This window comes from Bufo bufo, chromosome 1 (genome assembly GCF_905171765.1).
Source record: "Bufo bufo chromosome 1, aBufBuf1.1, whole genome shotgun sequence".
Lineage (NCBI taxonomy): Eukaryota > Metazoa > Chordata > Amphibia > Anura > Bufonidae > Bufo > Bufo bufo.
The window spans coordinates 268,502,494-268,525,346 of NC_053389.1; the positions used below are offsets into that span (position 1 = coordinate 268,502,494).

General features: G+C 49.9%; 1 protein-coding gene across 1 annotated transcript in view; it reads left to right on the plus strand.

Moving 5' to 3' along the window:
* Window positions 1-10,358: 10,358 nt before the first annotated feature.
* C1H12orf4 (chromosome 1 C12orf4 homolog) overlaps window positions 10,359-22,853 on the plus strand; it is a 74,837-nt gene continuing 62,342 nt past the window's right edge. The window contains exons 1-2 of the mRNA XM_040439241.1: window positions 10,359-10,497; window positions 13,164-13,352. Coding sequence (XP_040295175.1) covers window positions 13,175-13,352 — 178 coding nt within the window. The 5' untranslated portion in view covers window positions 10,359-10,497; window positions 13,164-13,174. The remainder of the gene's footprint in view (window positions 10,498-13,163; window positions 13,353-22,853) is intronic.

Here is a 22,853-nt window from a genome sequence, read left to right on the forward strand (position 1 = left end):
TACAGCCCCAGTCCCCTTATACACCCAGCAGTGTGGGGGCTAGTGAGCAAGGGCTGGAAGGTACCTGATGCCCCTCAGTGGTCCTAGGTTATGGACTCCTTTACCTGTCGTCACTTTGATAAATCCAGGCTTTTTAATTTACTGCCAAAAACTATACATTTTCGAGATGTTTTGTGAAAATTTTATCTTTTATTAAAACATTTGACGTCCCCTCATATAAAACTCCTCTGTATTTAACGACAACCAATGTGATTGCAGCTTCTGCTGAGGTTGTCACCCAGCTTTCCTAGGGTACCGAAGGACAGATCTACCTTGTTGTGCACTAGAAAGGCAGGTGGATGGTGTTACTCGATGTCACCCAGTTTTCCCAAAAACTGATTTGAGAAGCAGCTGCAATGGATTTTTAACAATTAATAATGTGTATTTCCTGGTGTTTTATTCTGTTTCAGATTAATAAACATAGCCGCTTTCTTCCAGAAACAGCAGCGCATCAGTCCACAGGTTGTGCCTGGTATTTCAGCTCCAGCTGCAGTTCCACTTACAGCTCGTGCACGCTGTGGCGCTGTTTCTGTAAGAAAGCATTCATCTTTTTTGAATTCCATAAAGCCCTTTTAAAGGGTTTCTACCACCATATTTTGACCTAATTAGCTGTCAGACACTAGCGATCTGCTAGTGTCTGCTGTACCTAACCATGCTATTGTAATCCCTTTCTCTGCAGCGGTTACCCTAAAAAACGTAGTTTTATTGCTATGCAAATGAGCCTCTAGGTGCTATGGGGGCGTCTTTTCAGCACCTAGAAGCTCCGTCTACTCACTATTTCCGCCGCCCAGCGCTCTCCAGCCCGCCCCTCTCCTCTAGATTGACAGCCTGCTTCTCTCCATCTCGGCCGAATTCTCGCGCCTGCGCCGTGTGCTTCTGTATTCGGCACAGGCGCAGTGACTGTCTCCCTGCGCCGGCATCTTCACTGCGACTGCGCTGATTACGACGCAGGGAGCAGTCCAATAGTGCCTGCGCTGAATACAGAAGCACGCGGCGCAGGCGCGAGTAGGCTGTCAATCTAGAGGAGAGGGGCGGGCTGGAGCGCGCTGGGCGGCAGAAATGGTGAGTAGACGGAGCCTCTAGGTGCTGAAAAGACGCCCCCATAGCACCTAGAGGCTCATTTGCATACCAATAAAACTACGTTTTTTAGGGTAACCGCTGCAGAGAAAGGAATTACAATAGCATGGTTAGGTAGAGCAGACACTAGCAGATCGCTAGTGTCTGACAACTAATTAGGTCAAAATGTGGTGGTAGAAACCCTTTAAAGACAGATTAAAATATGGCTGTTTGTGCATAGTTCCCTTCCCTCCTGTCCACTGGACGTAGTTTACATCGTTACCATTGGGGGATGCTCATAATGATCCTTGAAAAAATATTTTAAAGGGGTTTTCCAAGACTTTTATGCTGATGGCTTATCCTCTGGATAGGTCATCGGTATCTGATCGGTGGGGGCCTGACACTCGGGACCCCTCACAGTAGCGCCACAGCCTTTTCTCAGCTTAGTGAGGTCACGCTCATCGATCACGTGGCCTAGGGGTGAATGGGGCTGAGCTGCAATACCAAGCACAGCCACTATACAATGTACAGCGCTGTGCTTGGTGATCTGAGAGAAGGCAGTGGCGCCACTGTGAGCGCCATAAAACTGTATGCAGAAATCTCGCAAGCTCCCCCTGGTGGTGACTGTCAGAATTTTATCATTTTAGTTTAGGTCTATGCTGGGGATTTTGAGCTTTTTTATCAGGAAAACAGAGCTCTGATCGCTATCAACATGCATTAGAAAAAGGATCAGCACAGAATCTATTACCTAAATATGACATGGTGCTAACAGGTGGAGATTCACAGCATACTGCCCCTATTATTAGATGTATGAGGACTATCCTCAGATGAGCTAGTCATTCCCTTTCAGCCATGTGGGAAGAACCTCTCTAATCAGACGTACTCCTGACCCAGAACTTCAGTGCCATTCCTTCCTGCAGTTGTATGTCTGCTCACACCTTGTATAGTAACCGCTCTGCTCTTTTAATTGTGCATTTGTGCCGTTTTTTGGCCCCTCTCCATTTAAATGTATGAAATGGGAATAAATTCATTGTAAAATAGTCTGTCCATAATGGAATAAAAGTGAATATTTTATTACTCGTCACTGGTCTGCTTGTACTTATTTATGTAAAGGGGGAGGGGGGCGATTGGTTGGATCTGACTCATACTTTACAATGGTATGGCCAGTACAGCATTTTATCCCCTGAAAGTAATCAATGAAGATACAGCAAGCCGAGACCTTTAGGAATATAAAGGGTATTGTCATCTGACATTTATGGTGCAGTATATCCACGGGATATGCCATAAAGGTTTGAAAGAGGGGGTCCTTATCTCTAGAACAGGGTACCCTGATCTCATCCCGTTGGCTGCAGTATCCAGGCTGCTACAGTTGGCCAGGATCGCCTTGCTATAACGCTTTTTCCGCAAGACATAAATGTTTCAGATGAGGAAAGTACATTGGTAAATTCATCTTGCAGAGATCCATCTGGTGTGGGGAGTCCTATAGGCAATGCTGCCTGGGGGGAAAAGTGTGCAAATTAGCTGTACTCCAGACGAAAGGAAGCTCTCTCTCTCTTGCGCCAGCTATAGGTAGCTACCCTGTAAGTCAAGACACCCAAGGCTCTGCTTGGCTCGGAGAGACACCTATGAAACATCCGGTGGGTGCAGGGAAGTTAAAAAACTGTATACAATAAAACCGATTTATTTGTTGGAAACAGAACTCCATTTGAAAGTGTGAATGGATCAAAATTTTTGCTGAAACTTAAGTGACTGTTCCATATATGTGAATGGGGTTCACATAAAGCCATGCATGTGCTGCAGAGACAACCCCGTATACATGTATGAAACAGATTTTCTGTCTCAAAAATTTCTGCAAGAAAACACTAACATGATTTAGGGCTCATGCACACGAACGTTGTTTGGGTCGGCATCCGAGCCGCATTTATTGTGGCTCAGTTGCGGATCCGATCACTTCAATGGGGCCGCAAAAGATAAGGACAGCACTGCGTGTGGTGTTGGCATCAGTTGCTCCGCTCTGTGGCCCCGTAAAAAAATATAGAATATGTCCTATTCTTATCCATATTGCAGACTAGAATAGGTGTTTCTATCATGGGCGGCCCGTTCTGCAAATTGTGGAACCCACCGATCTGATATTGATGAGCTATCCCAAGGATAGCTTATCAGTAAAAATTTCATCCGTATCATTAGGGACACAGGCTTGACCATGGGTATAGCTGTTGCCGCTAGGAGGCGGACACTAAGCACACAAAGTGTAAGCTCTCCCCTTCAGCTATACCCTTCCTACAGGGACTAAGCTAAATCAGTTTTAACTTAGAGTCTGTAGGAGGCAGACCTCCCTGTGTTGCAGGTCTGTTTTTTTGTTCTTTTTTGTGTGTTTTTTTGTTTTCCTTTTTTTCCAGCCGGAGTTTCAGGCAGTCCTAAAAACTGCCTGCACTCCCACCCAGGAGATGGGAGACCAGGGAATCCCCCAAGCCTCCTGCTCCTTCCTGTTCTCCAGAAGCAAAGGAGGACCAGAGGTTCCTACAAAACCTCTGGATCCTGCCCGCATTTGTATCACCTCTGTACATAAAAAAAAAAAATAAAAGAAGAAGAATTGGCCTCAAAGTGCTCCCCCTCCCAGTACCCTCTCCTCCCCAAGTTTTTTGGTCCCCATGTGGCTGGACCCCTCCAGGAGGTTACAGCTCGGTGGGGGCGGCGGCAGGGTGACGGAGAGTCACCCTGTAATATATGGAGTGTACTGGGTGCCATGTACCTGCGCTGTCCTCGAGGCGTCCGTTTTCCATTGTAGCTCTTCCCTAATCGCGCTCCCACGTCGGCAAGCGTGTCGGCGCGATGCCAGGGCCATGGTTAATTGCGGCCCCGGCTTTTGTGCGGCCTGCTCCTGCAGCGCCTCCATGCAGCTTATTTTTCCCCGCAGGGATGCGGGCGGGGGGAGTGGTTTGCAGAGACTAAGGGCTGGCGTCATTTTGGGAGCGGGTCCTAAGCAGAGGGAGAGTGGGCTCCGCCCACTTCCGGGATTTAAAGCACCTGGCAGGACGCTGACGAGCTGGTCTTGCTGCTTGGAGGGACGAAAGCTGGGTAAGTGCTGTTTGTCCCTTCTTACAGGGCCTAACCTTCCCCTCTTCCCCATTTAGGTGGCAGGGTTGTCATTATGTCTGAGCCCAGGTCCCGAAGCAGGCGGTCCCTTTGGTGCATCATTTTGCCTGTGCGTCGTGACGTGCAAAATTTCCATCCCCTCAGTCAGACTCCCTCTTCTTGGCTGTTCCACCATCAAGTGGCTCGGCCCCGGACCCAATGGTCCCTGCTGCCCAGCCTATGGTAGAACCGGAATGGGCGCGTTCCCTGTCTATGGTGGTACTGGATGTCTCCAATACCAACAAGGCCATTGTGGAAATATTAGGGCGTTTGTCGGCAAGGCAGTCCTCTGACCGGTCCGACTCTGGGGATTATGGGGCGCATGCCGATCGTGGCCGTCCGGCAAAATGGGCCAGAACATCCTCCCCCAAAAGGGTGTCTGTGTCTCCCGTTTCCTTGGCTTCTCCTCCTCCTGCTAGGGAGTCTCATTCTGACGTGTCCTCAGTGGAGGAGGCATGTTCTGAGAAGGGGTGGGTCAGATGAGGATGTTGTCTCGTCGGAGGGTCAGTCGTCCAAACTGTCCTCCATGGTGGACAATCTTATTACGGCGGTGATCGATACATTGCAGGTTGAGGATCCCGCACCGTTGTCTGCCAGCTCGGGTTTTTCCTTTAGAAGGTCCCGTCGCTCGCACAAGTGTTTCCCCAACCACCAGGAGTTTGATTCCTCTCTTTCCAAGGAGTAGAATTTTCCTGATAGATGTGTTACCTTGCCAAAACGCTTAAACGTCCTTTATCCATTTCCTGAGGATTTGACTAAGAAATGGTCGTCCTCACCTATAGTGGACCCGCCTATACTACCTTGCCAATGGTGGATGGGGCTTCTTTCTCTGATATCAGCCGGCATTTGCCTCTACATGGGTGAGCAAGGCTATAGGAGAGTGGGCAAATAATTTACGTCCGGGTCTCGAATCGGGAGTCCCCTCGGGGGAACTTTCAGATATGGCCCTGCAGCTCTCTCATGCCAGTGCATATAGTTGTGAGGCATCTTTGGAAGCAGCCAGGCTTATGGCTCACAAGTCAGCCTTGTTGGTGGCTATTCGCTGTATTTTATGGCTCTCCTGCTGGGCGGCAGATAATGCTTCTGAGCAGAACCTGGCGGCCCTCCCCTTGCCGGCGGCAGACTTTTTGATAATTTCGGATGCTACAGGTGGTAAGAGCACACATTTAGCCTTTTTTTTTGTCCCTTTCAGAGTTTTTCCAGCCCCAAGAGGGCGTCTGACAAGTCGGCCATGGATTCAGAAACGCAAACCTTCCTTCAAACCACATCTTTCCTGGAGTTCCTGTCAATAGGGCTCCAAGTCCCTTAACCCTAAGAACTCCGCTGATTGATGGGTGGCTCCTGGCGCTCTCTGTCCGGGTGGGCGGCCGGCTTCATTTGTTTCGGCAGGTCTGCCTGGCTCACGTCTCGGACACGTGGGTAAGGGAGGTCATTGCAGAGGGCTACAAGCTGGATTTCCAGTCCTCTCCCTCCGTCCTGTTTTTTTCGGTCGTCTCCTCTGGCCTCTCCCTCAGCCGCAGATTTTTTTTTTCAGGCGATTCACATGCTGCTACAGCAAGGTGTGATTGTTCCGGTTCCTGTGCAAGACCCTTTTCGGGGGTTTTACTCCAATCTCTTTGTGATTCCCAAAAAAGAGGGGACAATCCGTTCCGTTCTGGACCTCAAGGCGCTCAACCGTTTTCTTCGCGTCCGCAGCTTCCGGATGGAGTCCCTAAGGTTGGTCATTGCGTCCATGGAACCGGGAAGTACCTGTCCTCGATGGACATCAAGGATGCTGATCTTCACATATCCATCTGCATCAGTCATCAGAGGTTTCTCCGGTTTGCAGTGGGTCCATTTCACTATCAATTTGTAGCCCTACCGTTCGGCCTGGCCTCTGCTCCCAGGGTCTTTATGAAAGTTCTGGTGACAGTCATGGCCCTTATCTGGGCTTGGTACTCAACACATTTCAGGCCAAGGTGTTCTTGCCGCCGGAGAAGCTATCAGCTCTCCGTCTTCAGGTTCTCCCCCTGTTTCGGCCAGGTCCGGTTTTCATTCGTTGCTGCATGCGGGCTCTGGGTCACATGGCCTCGGCCTTCGAAGCAGTTCCCTATGCTCCATTCCATACTGGAACGCTTCAGCGAGCCATTCTGTCCAGCTGGGGCCGCTCCCCAGCCTCTCTGGATCGACCCATGCATCTCCCTGCCCCGGTTCGCCGGGCCCTCAGATGGTGGTTGGTCTCTCCGATGTTGACGTCGGGCCGTTCGTTCCTTCCTCTTCGTTGGAAGGTGTTAACAACGGACGCAAGCCTTAGGGGTTGGGAGGGGAGTGTTGGGAAAAAAAATAAAAATCTCTGTTCAAGTGATATGGTCACGCGAGGAGCGCTCCCTTCCAATCAATGTTCTGGAGTTGAGGGCGATTCAGCTCTCGCAGCGACATTGGGCCGATCATCTCAGGGGTCATCCGGTTCGGGTTCAGTCCGACAACTCCACAGCAGTGGCGTACCTCAATCACCAAGGAGGCACTCAGAGCCCGGCAGCCATGGCGGAGACGGCGCTGATTCTCAGCTGGGCGGAGAAACAGGTTCCGGCACTATCGGCAGTTCACATCCCCGGCGTTGACAACTGGATCGCAGACTTCTTTCGAGTCATCTGCAAGAGGTGGGGTCGGCCGGATGTGGACCTCATGGCCTCCCACTTCGACAACAAGGTCGAGGACTTTTTTTGCGCGGTCCAGGGACCCCATGGCCCTGGCGTGCAACCTGCTGGTGATTCCGTGGAGTCGGTTCACGTTTCCTTACGTGTTCCCGCCTCTTTCTCTTATTCCGCGTCTCCTCCGGAAGATCAGGTCCGAGAGACTGCCCATCATTCTCGTGACCCCTGATTGGCCGTGCCGGGTATGGCACGCATCTATACTCGCCCTGCTTGCGGACGAACCCTGGCGTCTTCCTCTTCGGGAGGATCTTCTGTCGCAGGGGCCGATCTTCCACCCGAATTTAGGGTCGCTACATTTAACAGCATGGCTGTTGAAGCCGCCGTTCTGAAGGCTCTGGGTTTTTAAGATGCGGTGGTCCAGACCATGATTCGGGCAAGGAAGCAGTCGTCTTCCAAAATCTACCACAGGACCTGGAAGTCCTACTTTAGTTGGTGTGAGCATCATCAGCTGTCTCCCGTTCGTTTCTCCTTGCCACGACTCTTGGCTTTCCTGCAGTCGGACATGGACTTGGGGCTGGCTCTCAGCTCCCTCAAAGGGCAAGTGTCGGCTCTCTCCATTCTTTTTCAGAGGAATTTAGCTTCACTTTCGGCAGTTCGGATTTTTCTGCAGGGGGTGGCGCATGCTGCTCCCCCTTTCCATCCTCCATTGGATCCTTGGGATCTTAATCTAAAGCTCAACGCTCTCCAATCTCCGTTTGAGCCCTTGCAGCAGGTGTTGCTTCGCTTCCTGTCTTACAAGGTGCCATTTTTGGTGGCAATCATGTCCATCCGTAGGGTGTTGGAACTCGTGGCTCTTTCATGTCGGTCGCCTTTCCTGATCCTCGATCAGGATAAGGTGGCTTTTCGCCCTGTGCAGTCCTTCCTGCCGAAGCTGGTGTCGGCATTCCATCTAAATGAGGAGATTATTCTCCCTTCATTTTGTCCGGACCTGTCTCATCCTCGGGAGCAGTCGCTCCATACCCTGGATTTGGTACGAGCCGTTCAATTCTATCTGTCCCAGACGGCATCTTTCCGGCGGACGGATTCCCTGTTCGTGATTCCAGAGGGGCTGAGCAGAGGGCTGGCGGCGTCGAAGGCTTCTATTTACCGATAGATTCGTTTGGCCATTGTGGAAGCGTACAGTGTTAATGGCCGGGTCCCACCCTTCTGGTTGACTGCTCATTCGGCTCGGGCAGTGGGGGCCTCTTGTGCAGTGCATCACAGGGCTTCGGCCCTTCAAGTGTGCAAGGAGGCTACCTGGTCGTCTTTGCATACTTTTTCCAAGTTTTATAGAGTGCACACCTTTGCGCCTTCTGACACTGCTCTGGGGGGCGTAGAGTTTTGCAGACAGCGGTTCTCTGATTGGCAGGGGGGTTGAAGTTAAGCCCACCCTTGGGGACTGCTCTGTAACGTCCCATGGTCAAGCCTGTGTCCCCCAATGATACGGATGAGAGAACTAGATTTTTGTACTTACCGTAAAATCTGTTTCTCTTCCGTTCATTGGAGGACACAGCTCCCATCCATTATTTTATTTAGGGGCATTTTTGGGCCTGTGTGGTTCTGGGTTTGTACATAGTGTGTTTGTTTTTTTTCTGTTGCTTCTCCTACTGCAACAGCTATACCCATGGTCAAGCCTGTGTCCCCCAATGAACGGAAGAGAAACAGATTTTACGGTAAGTCTCGGAAAACTCCTTTAAGAGGATTTATATCTGCCCCTACCTAGAGTTTTCACATGTGAATTCACCCTAAGGGCTCGTTCACACGAACATCTGTATTGCATCCGTTTTTTCGTGGTTTTTTGCGGATCCATTGTAACAATGCCTATAGAATAGGACATGTTCTATCTTTTTTGTGGAATGGACATACGGAAACAGAATGCACATGAGGTCATTTCCGTTTTTTGCAGACCGGACAAGTATAAAAAAAATACGTTTGTGTGCCCTAAGTAGAGCTAAAACGATTACTCGAATTAATCGATTAACTCGACACAAAAAAAATCCTTGATGCAAATTTTTTGCCTCGATGATTCGTTTGTGCCATGTGACCACTGAGTGTGAGTGAAGAGCTTGCTATTACTCACGCTCCGTGGTCACCCGCCTGCCCGCACAGCTCTGCACTGGATCCTGATGTACACACGTCATCAGGACACAGTGCACGTAAGCGCGCACTAGGATCTGATGCTGTGTGACGTCAGGTCCCAGTGCAGCGCGTGAAGAAGAGGATGGAAGCTCTCTGGAGCGTCGGCAGTGCCCCTACAGGAAAGGTAAGTATTTTAGTTCACTTGCGCTGCGGTTGGGCACTGATGGCTAGGAGGTGGAGTGGGGGGAGCTGATGGCACTGGGAGGGAGAGTTGATGACATGGGGAAGCTGGTGGCACTGGGTGGAGCTGGTGGTACTGTTGGAGGAACTAATTACATTGGAGGGGGAACTGATGGCACTGGGGGAGGAACTAATGGCTCTGGGAGGGGGAGTTGATGACATGGGGGAGCTGGTGGCATTGGGGGAGGAGCTGGTGGTACTGTTGGAAGAACTAATTACATTGGAGGGGGAATTGATGGCACTGGGTGGGGGGAGACTGATAGCAGGGGAGCTGATGAGTTTTTATAGAAAACGTTCTTTTAATTAGCTTTTTCTTATTAGAATACTCGATTAATTGGTAGAATACCGGTACTTGATTCCTAAAATAATCGATAGCTGCAGCTCTAGCCCTGACACTGCAGCACTTAAAGGGGTTTTCTGGGTTCCCAATATTATTAGCCTATCCTTGCTATTGGCCATCAATATCCGATCAGCAGCAGGGCATGTGAATGGGACAAAGCAATAACCTGCGCAGCTGCTACTATGGCCAGTTTCACACAAGCGTGTTCGGTCTGGGAAATATGGTCTTTGTGACGTGTGCATTTTGTGGACCGACTGTGGTTGGAACTCGGCACATCATAGTGATCTATTCTACTGTGGGTGTACTGGACTGTCCTGCTTCATGACAGTAGGCCTGGGGTCAGCTGAGCAGTGATCTGAACGGGAAATGCACACCACAGAATACATTTTCCAGATCGTACACACGTTACGTATGAGACCATGGCCTTCGTAGACATAAACAAGCAGGAGGGCACAGGGCTCACCCCCTTTTAACAACAGATCAGCCAGGTGCTGAGATTCAGTCCCCCACCAATCTGATATTGATGACCTAGAAGGGTAGGCCAGTTGACTTTAAAATAATGCTCTCACATGAATTTAATTACGAGAAATATGTGACATACAGGAAATAAAAAAGTATGGCACTGCTGCACCAAAGCTGTAACTTTGCCCCACATGTTTCTTGTATGAACGGCCGCTGCAAACAGCTTGCGACAGAGGCCAAATTCTGCCAGGTCATAAACTGATGTGAACACTAGATGGTGCTCTAGAGCTGCTCTAAAGACTAATGCGCATCACCAGGTTTGGTCTTAGTGGCCACCCGTAGTCCGCTAAGGCTCATGGGTTATCCGGAAAGATGGCTCCTGTCATCGATTGCTATAAGGATGTTTAGGATGTAAAATAATAGCCGTTCGGAAAGTGATATATTCGGTGCTGAAGCGGTGGCGCCTGTGAGCAGGTACAACGTGTAGGAAGTGAGGGGAGCGCCAGGGGGCGCTGTGTTGTAGCCTGCAGACACTATCTGACAGTCAGAGATGAGGCATGTCAGGGTGCGGGTCCTCAGCCGGGTTCACTGCTCACTGACAGCTGCTCCTTAGAGAATTGCTCGATACTATAGTCTTCCCTTATAGTGCCTTCCAGGTGGTTTACATTGACGTGGCTGCAATATTTAAAGGGGTATTCCCATCTCAGACAATGGGGGCATATGGCTAGGATATGCCCCCATTGTCTGATAGGTGCTGGTCCCACTGCTGGAGAATGAAGCGGGGAGCGCTGTGGCTGGAGGACCCCAGATTTCCCTGGATCCGTCTACCGCCAAGCGTTGTCCCCATAGAAGTGAATGGGAGCGCATCGCGCACGCGCAGCCCATGCTCCCATTCATTTCTATGGGGCAGACAGCAATAGCCGAGCCAGTGCTCAGCTATTTTTAGCCTACCCAAAGAAATGAATGGAGTGCGGCTGCGCAGTGCGACCTCAGTTCATTTCCTTGCTCCGTTCTCGGTGTAGGTGCGGGTCCCTAGCGATATGCCCCCATTGTCTGAGATGGGGAAAACCCCTGCCCATTGACTCCTGTTGTGTCATGTTTGTGAGTTGGGTGACTGTGTAATACGTGACCTTACCTATTCCTTATTATACTCCAGAGCTGCACTCACTATTCTGCTGGTGGAGTCACTGTGTACATACATTACTTATCCTGTACTGATCCTGAGTTACATCCTGTATTATACTCCAGAGCTGCACTCACTATTCTGCTGGTGGAGTCACTGTGTACATACATTACGTATCCTGTACTGATCCTGAGTTACATCCTGTATTATACTCCAGAGCTGCACTCACTATTCTACTGGTGGAGTCACTGTGTACATACATTACTTATCCTGTACTGCTCCTGAGTTACATCCTGTATTATACTCCAGAGCTGCACTCACTATTCTGCCGGTGGAGTCCCTGTGTACATACATTACTTATCCTGTACTGATCCTAAGTTAAATCCTGTATTATACTCCAGAGCTGTACTCATTATTCAGCTGGTGGAGTCCCTGTGTACATACATTACCTATCTTATACTGCTCCTGAGTTACATCCTGTATTATACTCCAGAGCTGCACTCACTATTCTGCTGGTGGAGTCACTGTGTACATACATTACTTATCCTGTACTGATCCTGAGTTACATCCTGTATTATACTCCAGAGCTGCATTTACTATTCTGCTGGTGGAGTCCCTGTGTACATACATTACTTATCCTGTACTGATCCTGAGTTACATCCTGTATTATACTCCAGAGCTGCACTCACTATTCTGCTGGTGGAGTCACTGTGTACATACATTACGTATCCTGTACTGATCCTGAGTTACATCCTGTATTATACTCCAGAGCTGCACTCACTATTCTACTGGTGGAGTCACTGTGTACATACATTACTTATCCTGTACTGATCCTGAGTTACATCCTGTATTATACTCCAGAGCTCCACTCACTATTCTGCTGGTGGAGTCACTGTGTACATACATTACTTATCCTGTACTGATCCTAAGTTAAATCCTGTATTATACTCCAGAGCTCCACTCACTATTCTGCTGGTGGAGTCCCTGTGTACATACATTACTTATCCTGTACTGATCCTGAGTTACATCCTGTATTATACTCCAGAGCTGCACTCACTATTCTGCTGGTGGAGTCACTGTGTACATACATTACGTATCCTGTACTGATCCTGAGTTACATCCTGTATTATACTCCAGAGCTGCACTCACTATTCTGCTGGTGGAGTCACTGTGTACATACATTACGTATCCTGTACTGATCCTGAGTTACATCCTGTATTATACTCCAGAGCTGCACTCACTATTCTACTGGTTGAGTCACTGTGTACATACATTACTTATCCTGTACTGATCCTGAGTTACATTCTGTATTATACTCCAGAGCTCCACTCACTATTCTGCTGGTGGAGTCACTGTGTACATACATTACTTATCCTGTATTATACTCCAGAGCTGCACTCACTATTCTACTGGTTGAGTCACTGTGTACATACATTACTTATCCTGTACTGATCCTAAGTTAAATCCTGTATTATACTCCAGAGCTCCACTCACTATTCTGCTGGTGGAGTCACTGTGTACATACATTACTTATCCTGTACTGGTCCTGAGTTACATTCTGTATTAAACTCCAGAGCTGCACTCACTATTATGTTATCTCCATCATAAGGGGGATCCATGAGTGGTAGGAATTCTGGGGTGAGGGGTTCTGATATTAATGTATGATTGGTTGTTCTGGGCAACAGTCCTGCTTTCTTTTGGACATTTTAATAAATCTGTCTCAAAATGTCTTAATTTCTTACAGTTTTAACTACCTCTGCTTGCTGTGGGCACATACATTTACATTCAGAGACAGTACAACCCATCATGATTACATCCATCTGACACAGGCCCAGTACTTGACGACCTAACACAGCTGCTGCAGGCAGACACACAGACATCTCTCCAGGCGGATTACTTACCGACACTGACACATTGTAACAAGCTCTCTCCATTCACAGCAAGCAGAGATTTTGAAACGTGAGGAATGATCTGTACTTCTACTCAGGATACTTAGCAGCATCTGATTCTCTTCCAGCTCTATACACGATGAAGCCCGGAAAAGTGAAGACCTGTTACGCAGAGCGGGACTTGGTGTACAGCTTCCATGCAGGATCACAGAGCTTCGTCCTCACCGTCCCTCTCCAGTTTCCCGTCCAAGAAAACCTCGATCACTTACACGGACGTCTGATGCTCCTGCACGACCTGCCCTGTTTCATAGAAGAAGGTGACCACATGGCGATTTGGACTTGGGCACATGTATTTATGGTTAAAGGGAAACTCCATATACATTCTCCATGCACGTCAGTGATTACACATAGCCTGGGACATGCTGCGTGCTGCCTCTCCTGGGCGCCAGATCTCTCCACTCTATACAATGATAGCTCCCTATAGATGTGAACTGTCCTTGTGACAAGGTTGGGCAGGAGATCATGGGACAATCCAGAAGGCAAACAGAAATTCTCCAAAGTTAGGGGAGGCATGGGGGAGAACAGAATTCGGGTCGGTGGAAAGGATTATGAGTGTCTGCACTTTTTGACAGGTCCCAGGCGTCGGACCCCCACCGATCAGGTATCGATGACCTATCCAGACAGTAGCTCATCAGTGAAATAATTTCAGAAAACCCTTTTAATCAGATTTGTCTAAGAATAAGGACCCATTCCTACGAACATAAGGACTCCGCGCCTGTATTGCGGACTGGCCGCGTGCACGCCCGTGCTGCTGATGCAGAACCATTGACTAGAATGGGTCCACAATCCGCAAGAAACTGCCAATGATAGGACATGTGAGTGGGGGCACGGATCAGAAGCCCACCGAAACACTTCGGGTCCATGCTTCAGCACCGCAAAAGATAGGACGTCCTATATTTTGCGGATTGCGGACCCATTCAAGTCAATGGGTCTGCACCGCAATATGGGATTCCACGTGGCCAGTGCATTGCGGGCCGCAACACAGGCACTGAGCGCTTCCGTTGGTGTGAAGGAGCCCTAACTTTAACAGGATTACTCGCTCATCTCAGATGCCCCATGTGTGATTCCTGCTTCATACATACTGTATGAAACCACAGCTAAGGTGCCCGTATACCTGTTCAGCCGACGACACCCCCATACAGCTAAGCGTTTTCAGAGCCGCTACCAGACAGGATGGGGTGAAAAAGTTCAATATGTCCGATCACATCGGGAGCTCCCCGTACAGAGAGTGCCGGCCATTCCCACCGAAAGTGACGGGTTCGGCCTCTAGAGTATTGGAGCTGTAGGTAAAACGGTGTGTTCCTGACGCATCGCCCGCCTGAGGGGGCATGACACAGGGATTCATAGAACGGTAAATAGAGAGCATGCCCCCTCAGGCCCTGTACTGGGCATACACAGTGGCTACAGCACGTAGCAGGGAGTAACGCCGGGTGATGTGGGCTGGCACGTCATGCTGGTGGCAGAGCGACAGGTTGATAGAAGGGAAGTAAACAGACCTTCACCCAGTAAATGAGACGGTGGCCGGTGCCATGCTGGGAATTTTGCACAAGATGCTGTTGCTCACAGTTAATGAGCTTGTTGGTGTGACCCTGACCCTGAGCGACCCAGACAGCTGGCCAAGCACCTGACTCGTGGCAGGCGCTCTCCACATACCCACCCCGGCCCTGGCTGCTCAGTGTGACTTCTTACCCGTTCAGTACGTGGCACTGACTAACAAACAAATGACTATAAATATTAAAGGGGTTATCTCATGATTAAGGTAAAAAATGAAGATCAGACATCATATAGTACATGACGATGTATTTCTAACAAAGCTACAACCAGCCCTGGACCTCACATGGATCCAGAGGTCTCCTCAGTCATTGCTCTGTTAGATTTATATCAAGCTGACAGCTCAGGGGAGTGAAGAATATATCATACAGAGCAGCAGTGCCATACCTTCACATTGGTCTTTGGGAATGCATCACCCGATCCATAGGGGTCACCACGATGGCAGCATCTCCAGTCCTACAAGGTTTAACCTCTTGTACTGTCTCATGCACCCCTTGTAAATCAACCTTATTGGACTGGAGATGCTGTCATCTGCTTTCATTTGAACACGCTCAAGGGGAGTGTCTTTTCTGCTGCAGCTAAAGGGGCGTGTCCATGCTCACCCTATCACAGCTCAGGAGGCAGTTGAGCATGTGCGGCCATCTCAGAGAGCAGGACAGAGAAGTAAGAATAAAAACAAACAGCAGGTGGCGCTATACAGATAGCTGCTGAGCTATTTAATAAAATCTATGTCAAGTTTTTAATGACATGTAATTACAAAAGTATTCAGATCCAGGTGCTGGTTTAAAAAAATTGTAGAATGTTTTTCGTAAGACAACCCCTTTAACATATGTACACGCAGGGCTAACCTATGGCATGGCCATTTGCCCCATCCTCTGACCTTCCTTTTTGACCATGCACATCGACTTTGAGTTTCCACCCTGGTGGGTTGTTTAAAATTGACATCATGGCCTTGGATACGGTATTATTTGGGCACTGTATGAGACTAACATGTGCTCACTATGGCAGTATTAGGTGGGTTCTCTATGGGTTTATCATTTCATTATGCGCTGAGTCTGTAGTGTAGACGCTCTGGCATCATTATGTGAGTACTTAGTTCATAGTGTTATTATTTAGGCACTGTATGGATTTGACAGTATTGTGATGGAATTGTACTGCGCTTTTATGAAGATGGCAGCATTGTGTTGGGTCTCTGTGGTGTTTTTATGCAGACACTTTATGGCCGTCCCGTGCTACATGCTATGACAAGGTTTTTATTATTTAGACTCTATGACATTGTTATGTTATGTGGACTGTTTGACGCCATAATATAGACACTGCATGGGGCTATCATGTAGTTACTCTATCACACTGTTATGTGGGTTCTCTATGGTGATATTATTTTGGAACTTTATGGAAATGCCATGTAGCTATATAGTATTATGTGGGCGCTTTATTGTGACTATTTGGGCTTGGTAGGGAAGTATTATATAGATACACTTTGAAAGTATTATGTGGGTATTTTATGATATTATCTGAGCACTGTATGAGAGTAGTATTATGTACAGCAGTATTATATGTTATTTGGGCATGTTATGGGAGTATTATGTGGGTATTTTATAGTAATATCACATGAGTACCGTATGAGAGTAGTATGTGATACTGTACAGCAGTATTACCCATATTTTTCGCCGTATAAGGCCTCATACACACGACCGTATTTTTTTGCGGTCCGCAAAACAAGGTTCCGTTTTTCCGTGATCCGTGACCGTTTTTTCGTCCGTGGGTCTTCCTTGATTTTTGGAGGATCCACGGACATGAAAAAAAAAGTCGTTTTGGTGTCCGCCTGGCCGTGCGGAGCCAAACGGATCCGTCCTGAATTACAATGCAAGTCAATGGGGACGGATCCGTTTGACGTTGACACAATATGGTGCAATTTCAAACGGATCCGTCCCCCATTGACTTTCAATGTAAAGTCAGGAGTTAATATACCATCGGATCAGAGTTTTCTCCAATCCGATGGCATATTTTAACTTGAAGCGTCCCCATCACCATGGGAACGCCTCTATGTTAGAATATACTGTCAGATTTGAGTTACATCGTGAAACTCAAATCCGACAGTATATTCTAACACAGAGGCGTTCCCATGGTGATGGGGACGCTTCAGGTTAGACTATACTAAAAGAACTGTGTACATGACTGCCCCCTGCTGCCTGGAAGGTGCTGCCAGGCAGCTGGGGGCAGCCCAGTGTGGCCCCCCCCCCCCCCCTCCCTCCCCTGTAGTTAACTCATTGGTGGCCAGTGCGGCCGGCCCCCCCCTCCCCTGTAGTTAACTCATTGGTGGCCAGTGGGCCCCCCCCCTCCCCTGTAGTTAACTCATTGGTGGCCAGTGCGGCCGGCCCCCCTCCCTCCCCTGTAGTTAACTCGTTGGTGGCCAGTGGGCCCCCCCCCTCCCTCCCCTGTAGTTAACTCGTTGGTGGCCAGTGGGCCTTCTCCCCTCCCTCCCCCTCCTAATTAAAATCTCCCCCCTATCATTGGTGGCAGCGGAGTGTACCGATCGGAGTCCCAGTTTAATCGCTGGGGCTCCGATCGGTAACCATGGCAACCAGGACGCTACTGCAGTCCCGGTTGCCATGGTTACTTAGCAATTTGTATAACCATTATACTTAACTGCTAGCTGCGATCTCTGCGTCCGGCCGGGAGCTCCTCCTACTGGTAAGTGACATGACCTGTCACTTACCAGTAGGAGGAGCTCCCGGCCGAACCTGTCACTTACCAGTAGGAGGAGCTCCCGGCCGGACGCAGACCATCGCAGCTAGCAGGTAAGTATAATGGTTCTACAAATTGCTAAGTAACCATGGCAACCGGGACTGCAGTAGCGTCCTGGTTGCCATGGTTACCGATCGGAGCCCCAGCGATTAAACTGGGACTCCGATCGGTACACCCCGCTGCCACCAATGATAGGGGGGAGATTTTAATTAGGAGGGGGAGGGAGGGGAGAAGGCCCACTGGCCACCAACGAGTTAACTACAGGGGAGGGAGGGGGGGGCCCACTGGCCACCAACGAGTTAACTACAAGGGAGGGGGGGCCACTGGCCACCAATGAGTTAACTACAGGGGAGGGGGGGCCCACTGGCCACCAATGAGTTAACTACAGGGGAGGGGGGGGCCGGCCGCACTGGCCACCAATGAGTTAACTACAGGGGAGGGGGGGGGGGCCGGCCGCACTGGCCACCAATGTGTTAACTACAGGGGGGGGGCCCACTGGCCACTAATGTGTTAACTACAGGGGGGGGGGGCTGCCCCCTGCTGCCTGGCAGCCCCTTCCAGGCAGCAGGGGGCAGTCATGTACACAGTTCTGTTAGTATATTCTAACCTGAAGCGTCCCCATCACCATTGGAACGCCTCTGTGTTAAAATATACTGTCGGTTCTGAGTTTTCACGAAGTGAAAACTCAGCTTTGAAAAAGCTTTTATGCAGACGGATCTTCGGATCCGTCTGTATAAAAACTAACCTACGGCCACGGATCACGGACACGGATGCCAATCTTGTGTGCATCCGTGTTCTTTCACGGACCCATTGACTTGAATGGGTCCGTGAACCGTTGGCCGTGAAAAAAATAGGACAGGTCATATTTTTTTCACGGCCAGGAAACACGGATCACGGATGCGGCTGCAAAACGGTGCATTTTCCGATTTTTCCACGGACCCATTGAAAGTCAATGGGTCCGCGAAAAAAAAAGGAAAATGGCACAACGGCCACGGGTGCACACAACGGTCGTGTGCATGAGGCCTAAAACGCACTTTTTTTCTTCCCCCAAAGTGGGGGAAAATGTCAGCGCGTCTTATGGGGCGAATACTAATGATCGCTTCCATTATTATTGTTGCCAAAACGCTTGAACGTCCTTTATCCATTTCCGCAGGATTTGTACTGGAGAACCGGGAAGCAGTGGATGCAGCACTCCACGGCTCTTCTCACTGCTTCCTGGTCCTCGCCCACTTACTGTGCTGTGACTGCGCACAGCATGAGGACGTTGGTGCTCTGTGATCTCATGCTCTGCGCGTCGGGTCACAGCACACGGCAGGAAGAAGAAGAGAGCTGGATCCTAGGATCAGCAGCGTCCGGAGCAGGAAAGATAAGTTGATTGATTTTATTTTATTTTATTTGCTCTGAGGAATGGGGGTCTGATCTGAGGCATGGGGATCTGAGGTATTGGGGTCTGATCTGAGGTCTGAATGGGGGGGTTTATTTATATTGGTGTCTTATCTGAGGTCTGCTTGGAGGTCATTCACATTGGGGTCTGAGCTGAGGTCTGATTGTGGGTCTGATCTGAGGTCTTATAACAAAATAATAACAAAGACAGGTACACTCTGCGGTCTTACTAAACCCTCAAACTGATTTTTAAATTCAGAGACTAGCCAACATATCCTACGGTGTAGGACATGTCTGAGCCCAAGCACCGCGCCAAGGTTTCTCAAGTAGCTCGGGACCTAACACTCACCTACCTGTGCCATATGGGCAATACCAGGAGCCAGTGGGCAAATTACAGGAGCATGAGGCCGACTCACAAACAACTCACCAGTTACCTCCAGCATTTAACCATGATAGCAATGGGAGGAGTCTGCGAGTCCCACTAAAGACTGGCTGATATGTCCCAGGCCTCACAGGTGCACCTAAATGTGGCCTGTAGATGGAAAACAGGCACATTTAAATTGGAGTTTATACACCTCCAGGCATCTCTATATATACAAACTGAAAAGAATGGCGTGGTATTAGCAGGAGGTGCTCAAACCCACATGCAGTTGTGCATATATATAGGGGAGCAAATCCTGCACTTGTGGCCTCTTACTGAGGTCTTATTAACATTTGGCGTCTGATCTGAGGTCTGATTGGGGTTAATTTACAGTGCAGTCTGAGCTGAAGTCTGACTGAGGGTCTTATTAACACTGGGGATCTGATTGGGGCTGTGAGCTGAGGTCTGATTAACATTGGGGGTCTGATCTGAGGTCTAATGAAATATTTTTTTTTCTTATTCTCCTGCTCTAAAACCTGGGTCTGTCTTATGGGCAGGTGCTTCTTATAGGGTGAAAAATACAGTATGTGTTATTATTTGGGCATTTGTAGATTCTCTTTGACAGTATTATGTGTGTATTTTATAGTAATGTTATTTCTCATCTGTCTCATTGGGGGACACAGGCTTGACCATGGGTATAGCTGTTGCCGCTAGGAGGCGGACACTAAGCACACAAAGTGTAAGCTCCTCCCTCTTCAGCTATACCCTTCCTACAGGGACTAAGCTAAATCAGTTTTAACTTAGTGTCTGTAGGAGGCAGACCTTAATTTTGTCTCTTTTTTTCCTTCTAGCGGGAAGCTTCAGGCAGTCTTTTAAACAGCCTGCACTCCCAACCAGGAGACGGGAGATCAGGGGGTCACCCAAACCCCCTGCTCGTTCCCGCTCTCCGGAAGAAAAGGAGGACCAGAGGTTCCCGTAAAAACCTCTGTCTCCCGCCAGCAATTGCATCACCACGGCCGCCCCAGCGAAAGTCCCCTGTTTCCGGTGTAGCGTCCCTCACCAAGGGGCCGCTCACTGAAGGTGGTGATCCGGCTGGAGCCAGAGGGAAAGAAGACTTCGGACAGGTGAGTAGGTGACTGCCCACAGTGCCCCCCTCCAGTTCCCTCTCCTCCCCATGTGTGATGTCACCTGTTTCATGGGCAGCAATGGAGCCCTTTAATGGTACCCTTTTCCAGGACTCAGGGTGCTGCTCCTGCTGGTGGCCGCACGCCATGGCGTCCTCATGCGGCTTGCTTGATCCAGCGGCGTTCTCCTAAACGCGCCTGGGGGAGGAGGGGGTGGAGATTTTTTTTCCCAAAGCGCCACTTTCTGGCGGCCCGTTTGCTGGGGCAACCGTGGGCCATTATTAATTGAGGCCCCAGCTTCTGTGCGGCCTACTCCTGCAGGGACCCCCCCATGGCTTATCTTTTCCCTGGCCAGTGTCTGAGACGGCCAGGGATGCTGTCGTTGGTTCTGGCGAGCCTAGGGGCGGGGCCAAAGATGATGGGCAGGCGCAGAGAGCCGGCTGCATTTTGGGGGCGGGCTTGTGTTCGCTCTGCCCCCACGCCAACGACAGAGGTTCCTGCTGGGCGGCAGATAATGCTTCAAAGCGGACCCTGACGGCTCTCCCCTTTACAGGCGGCAGACTTTTTGGTAAGCGCCTGGATGAGATCATTTCGGACGCTACAGGTGGTAAGAGCACCCATTTACCACAGAACAGGCGGTCTAATAGGTCAAAAAGCGGAAACCTTTTTTTCGTCCCTTTCAGAGTTTTCAGCCCCAAGAGGGCGTCCGACAAGTCGGCCACGGATTGGAAGCGCAAACTTTCCTTCAAGCTGTGCCCTTCCTGGCGTTCCCGTCAACAGGGCTCCAAGTCCTTTAATCCTAAGAACTCCGCTGCATGTCCGGCGGCTCCCGGCGCCCTCCGTTCGGGTGGTCGGCCGGCTTCATGTTTTTCGACATGTTTGGCTGGCTCACGTCTCAGTTGCGTGGGTGAGGGAGGTCATTGCAGAGGGCTACAAGCTAGCTTTCAAGTCCTCCCCTCTGTCCCGTTTTTTTCGGTCATCTTCCGCAGCCGCAGATTCTTTTTTCCTGGCAATTTGCACGCTGCTGCAGCAAGGTGTGATTGTTCCGGTTCCTGCGCAAGACCGTTTTGAGGGGTTTTGCTCCAATCTCTTTGTGGTTCCCAAAAAAGAGGGGACGGCCCGTCCCGTTCTGGACCTCAAGGCGCTCAATTGTTTCCTTTGTGTCCGCAGATTCCAGATGGAGTCTCTGAGGTCAGTCATTGCGTCCATAGAACCGAGAGAGTACCTGTCCTCGATAGACATCAAGGACACTTATCTTCACGTGCGTTAGTAATCAGAGGTTTCTCTGGTTTGCAGTGGGTCCATTTCACTACCAATTTGTAGCCCTCCGGTTCGGCCTGGCCACACGGACCCGTTGCTTCCCGCTGCCCAAGCTACAGAAGAACCGGAATGGGCACGTTCCTGGTCTAGGGTGGTGCAGGATGTCTCCAATACCAACAAAGCTGTTGTGGATATATTAGGACGTTTGTCGGCAAGGCAGTCCTCTGACCGGTCCGACTCTGGGGATCACGGGGCACGTGCCCATCGCGGTCGTCCCACAAAACGGTCCAGAACATCCTCCCCCAAAAGGGTATCTGCGTCTCCCGTTTCCTCTGCCTCTCCTCCTCCTACTAGAGAGTCTTACTCCAACTGAGGACACGTTCAAGAGGCATGTTCCGAGGAGAGAGGGTCAGATGAGGATGTTGTCTCGCCGGAGGATCAGTTGTCCAAACTGTCCTCCATGGTGGACAATTTAATTACGGAAGTTATTGAGACGTTACAGGTTGAGGATCCAGCTCCGTCATCTGCCAGCGCTGGTGTTTCCTTTAGGAAGTCCCGTCATTCGCACAAGTGTTTCCCCAGCCACCAGGAGTTTGATTCCTCTCTCTCCAAGGAGTAGAATTTCCCTGATAGACATTTCATGTTGCCAAAACGCTTGAACGTCCTTTATCCATTTCCGCAGGATTTGACTAAGAAATGGTCGGCTCCACCTATAGTGGACCCGCCAGTTTCCCGCTTGGCTAAACAAACTACCTTGCCAATGGCGGACGGGGCTTCTTTTTCTGATATCAAAGATAAGAAGCTGGAAGCGTTTGCAAAGTCTGCCTTTGAAGCAGTGGACACAGCACTGCAGCCGATGTTTGCCTCTACATGAGTGAGCAAGGCTATGGGAGAGTGGGCACTCATGGCCTCACGGTTCAACAACAAGGTCGAGGACTTCGTCGCGTGGTCCAGGGACCCCATGGCCCTGGCATGCGACACGCTGGTAATTCCGTGGAGTCGGTTCACGTTTCCTTACGTGTTCTCACCTCTTCCTCTCATTCTCCGGAAGATCAGGTCCAAGAGACTGCCCGTCATTCTTGTGGCCTCAGATTGGCCGCGCAGGGTGTGGCACGCGTTCCAAGTCGCCCTTCTCGCCGACAAACCTTGGCATCTTCCTCTTCGGGAGGACCTGCTGCCACAGGGGCCAATCTTCCACCCGAATTTAGGGTCGCTACATTTAACGGCATGGGTGTTGAAGCCGCCGTACTGAAAGCTCGTGGGTTTTCGGATGCGGTTGTCCAGACCATGATTCGGGCCAGGAAGCCGTCGTCTTCCAGAATCTACCACCA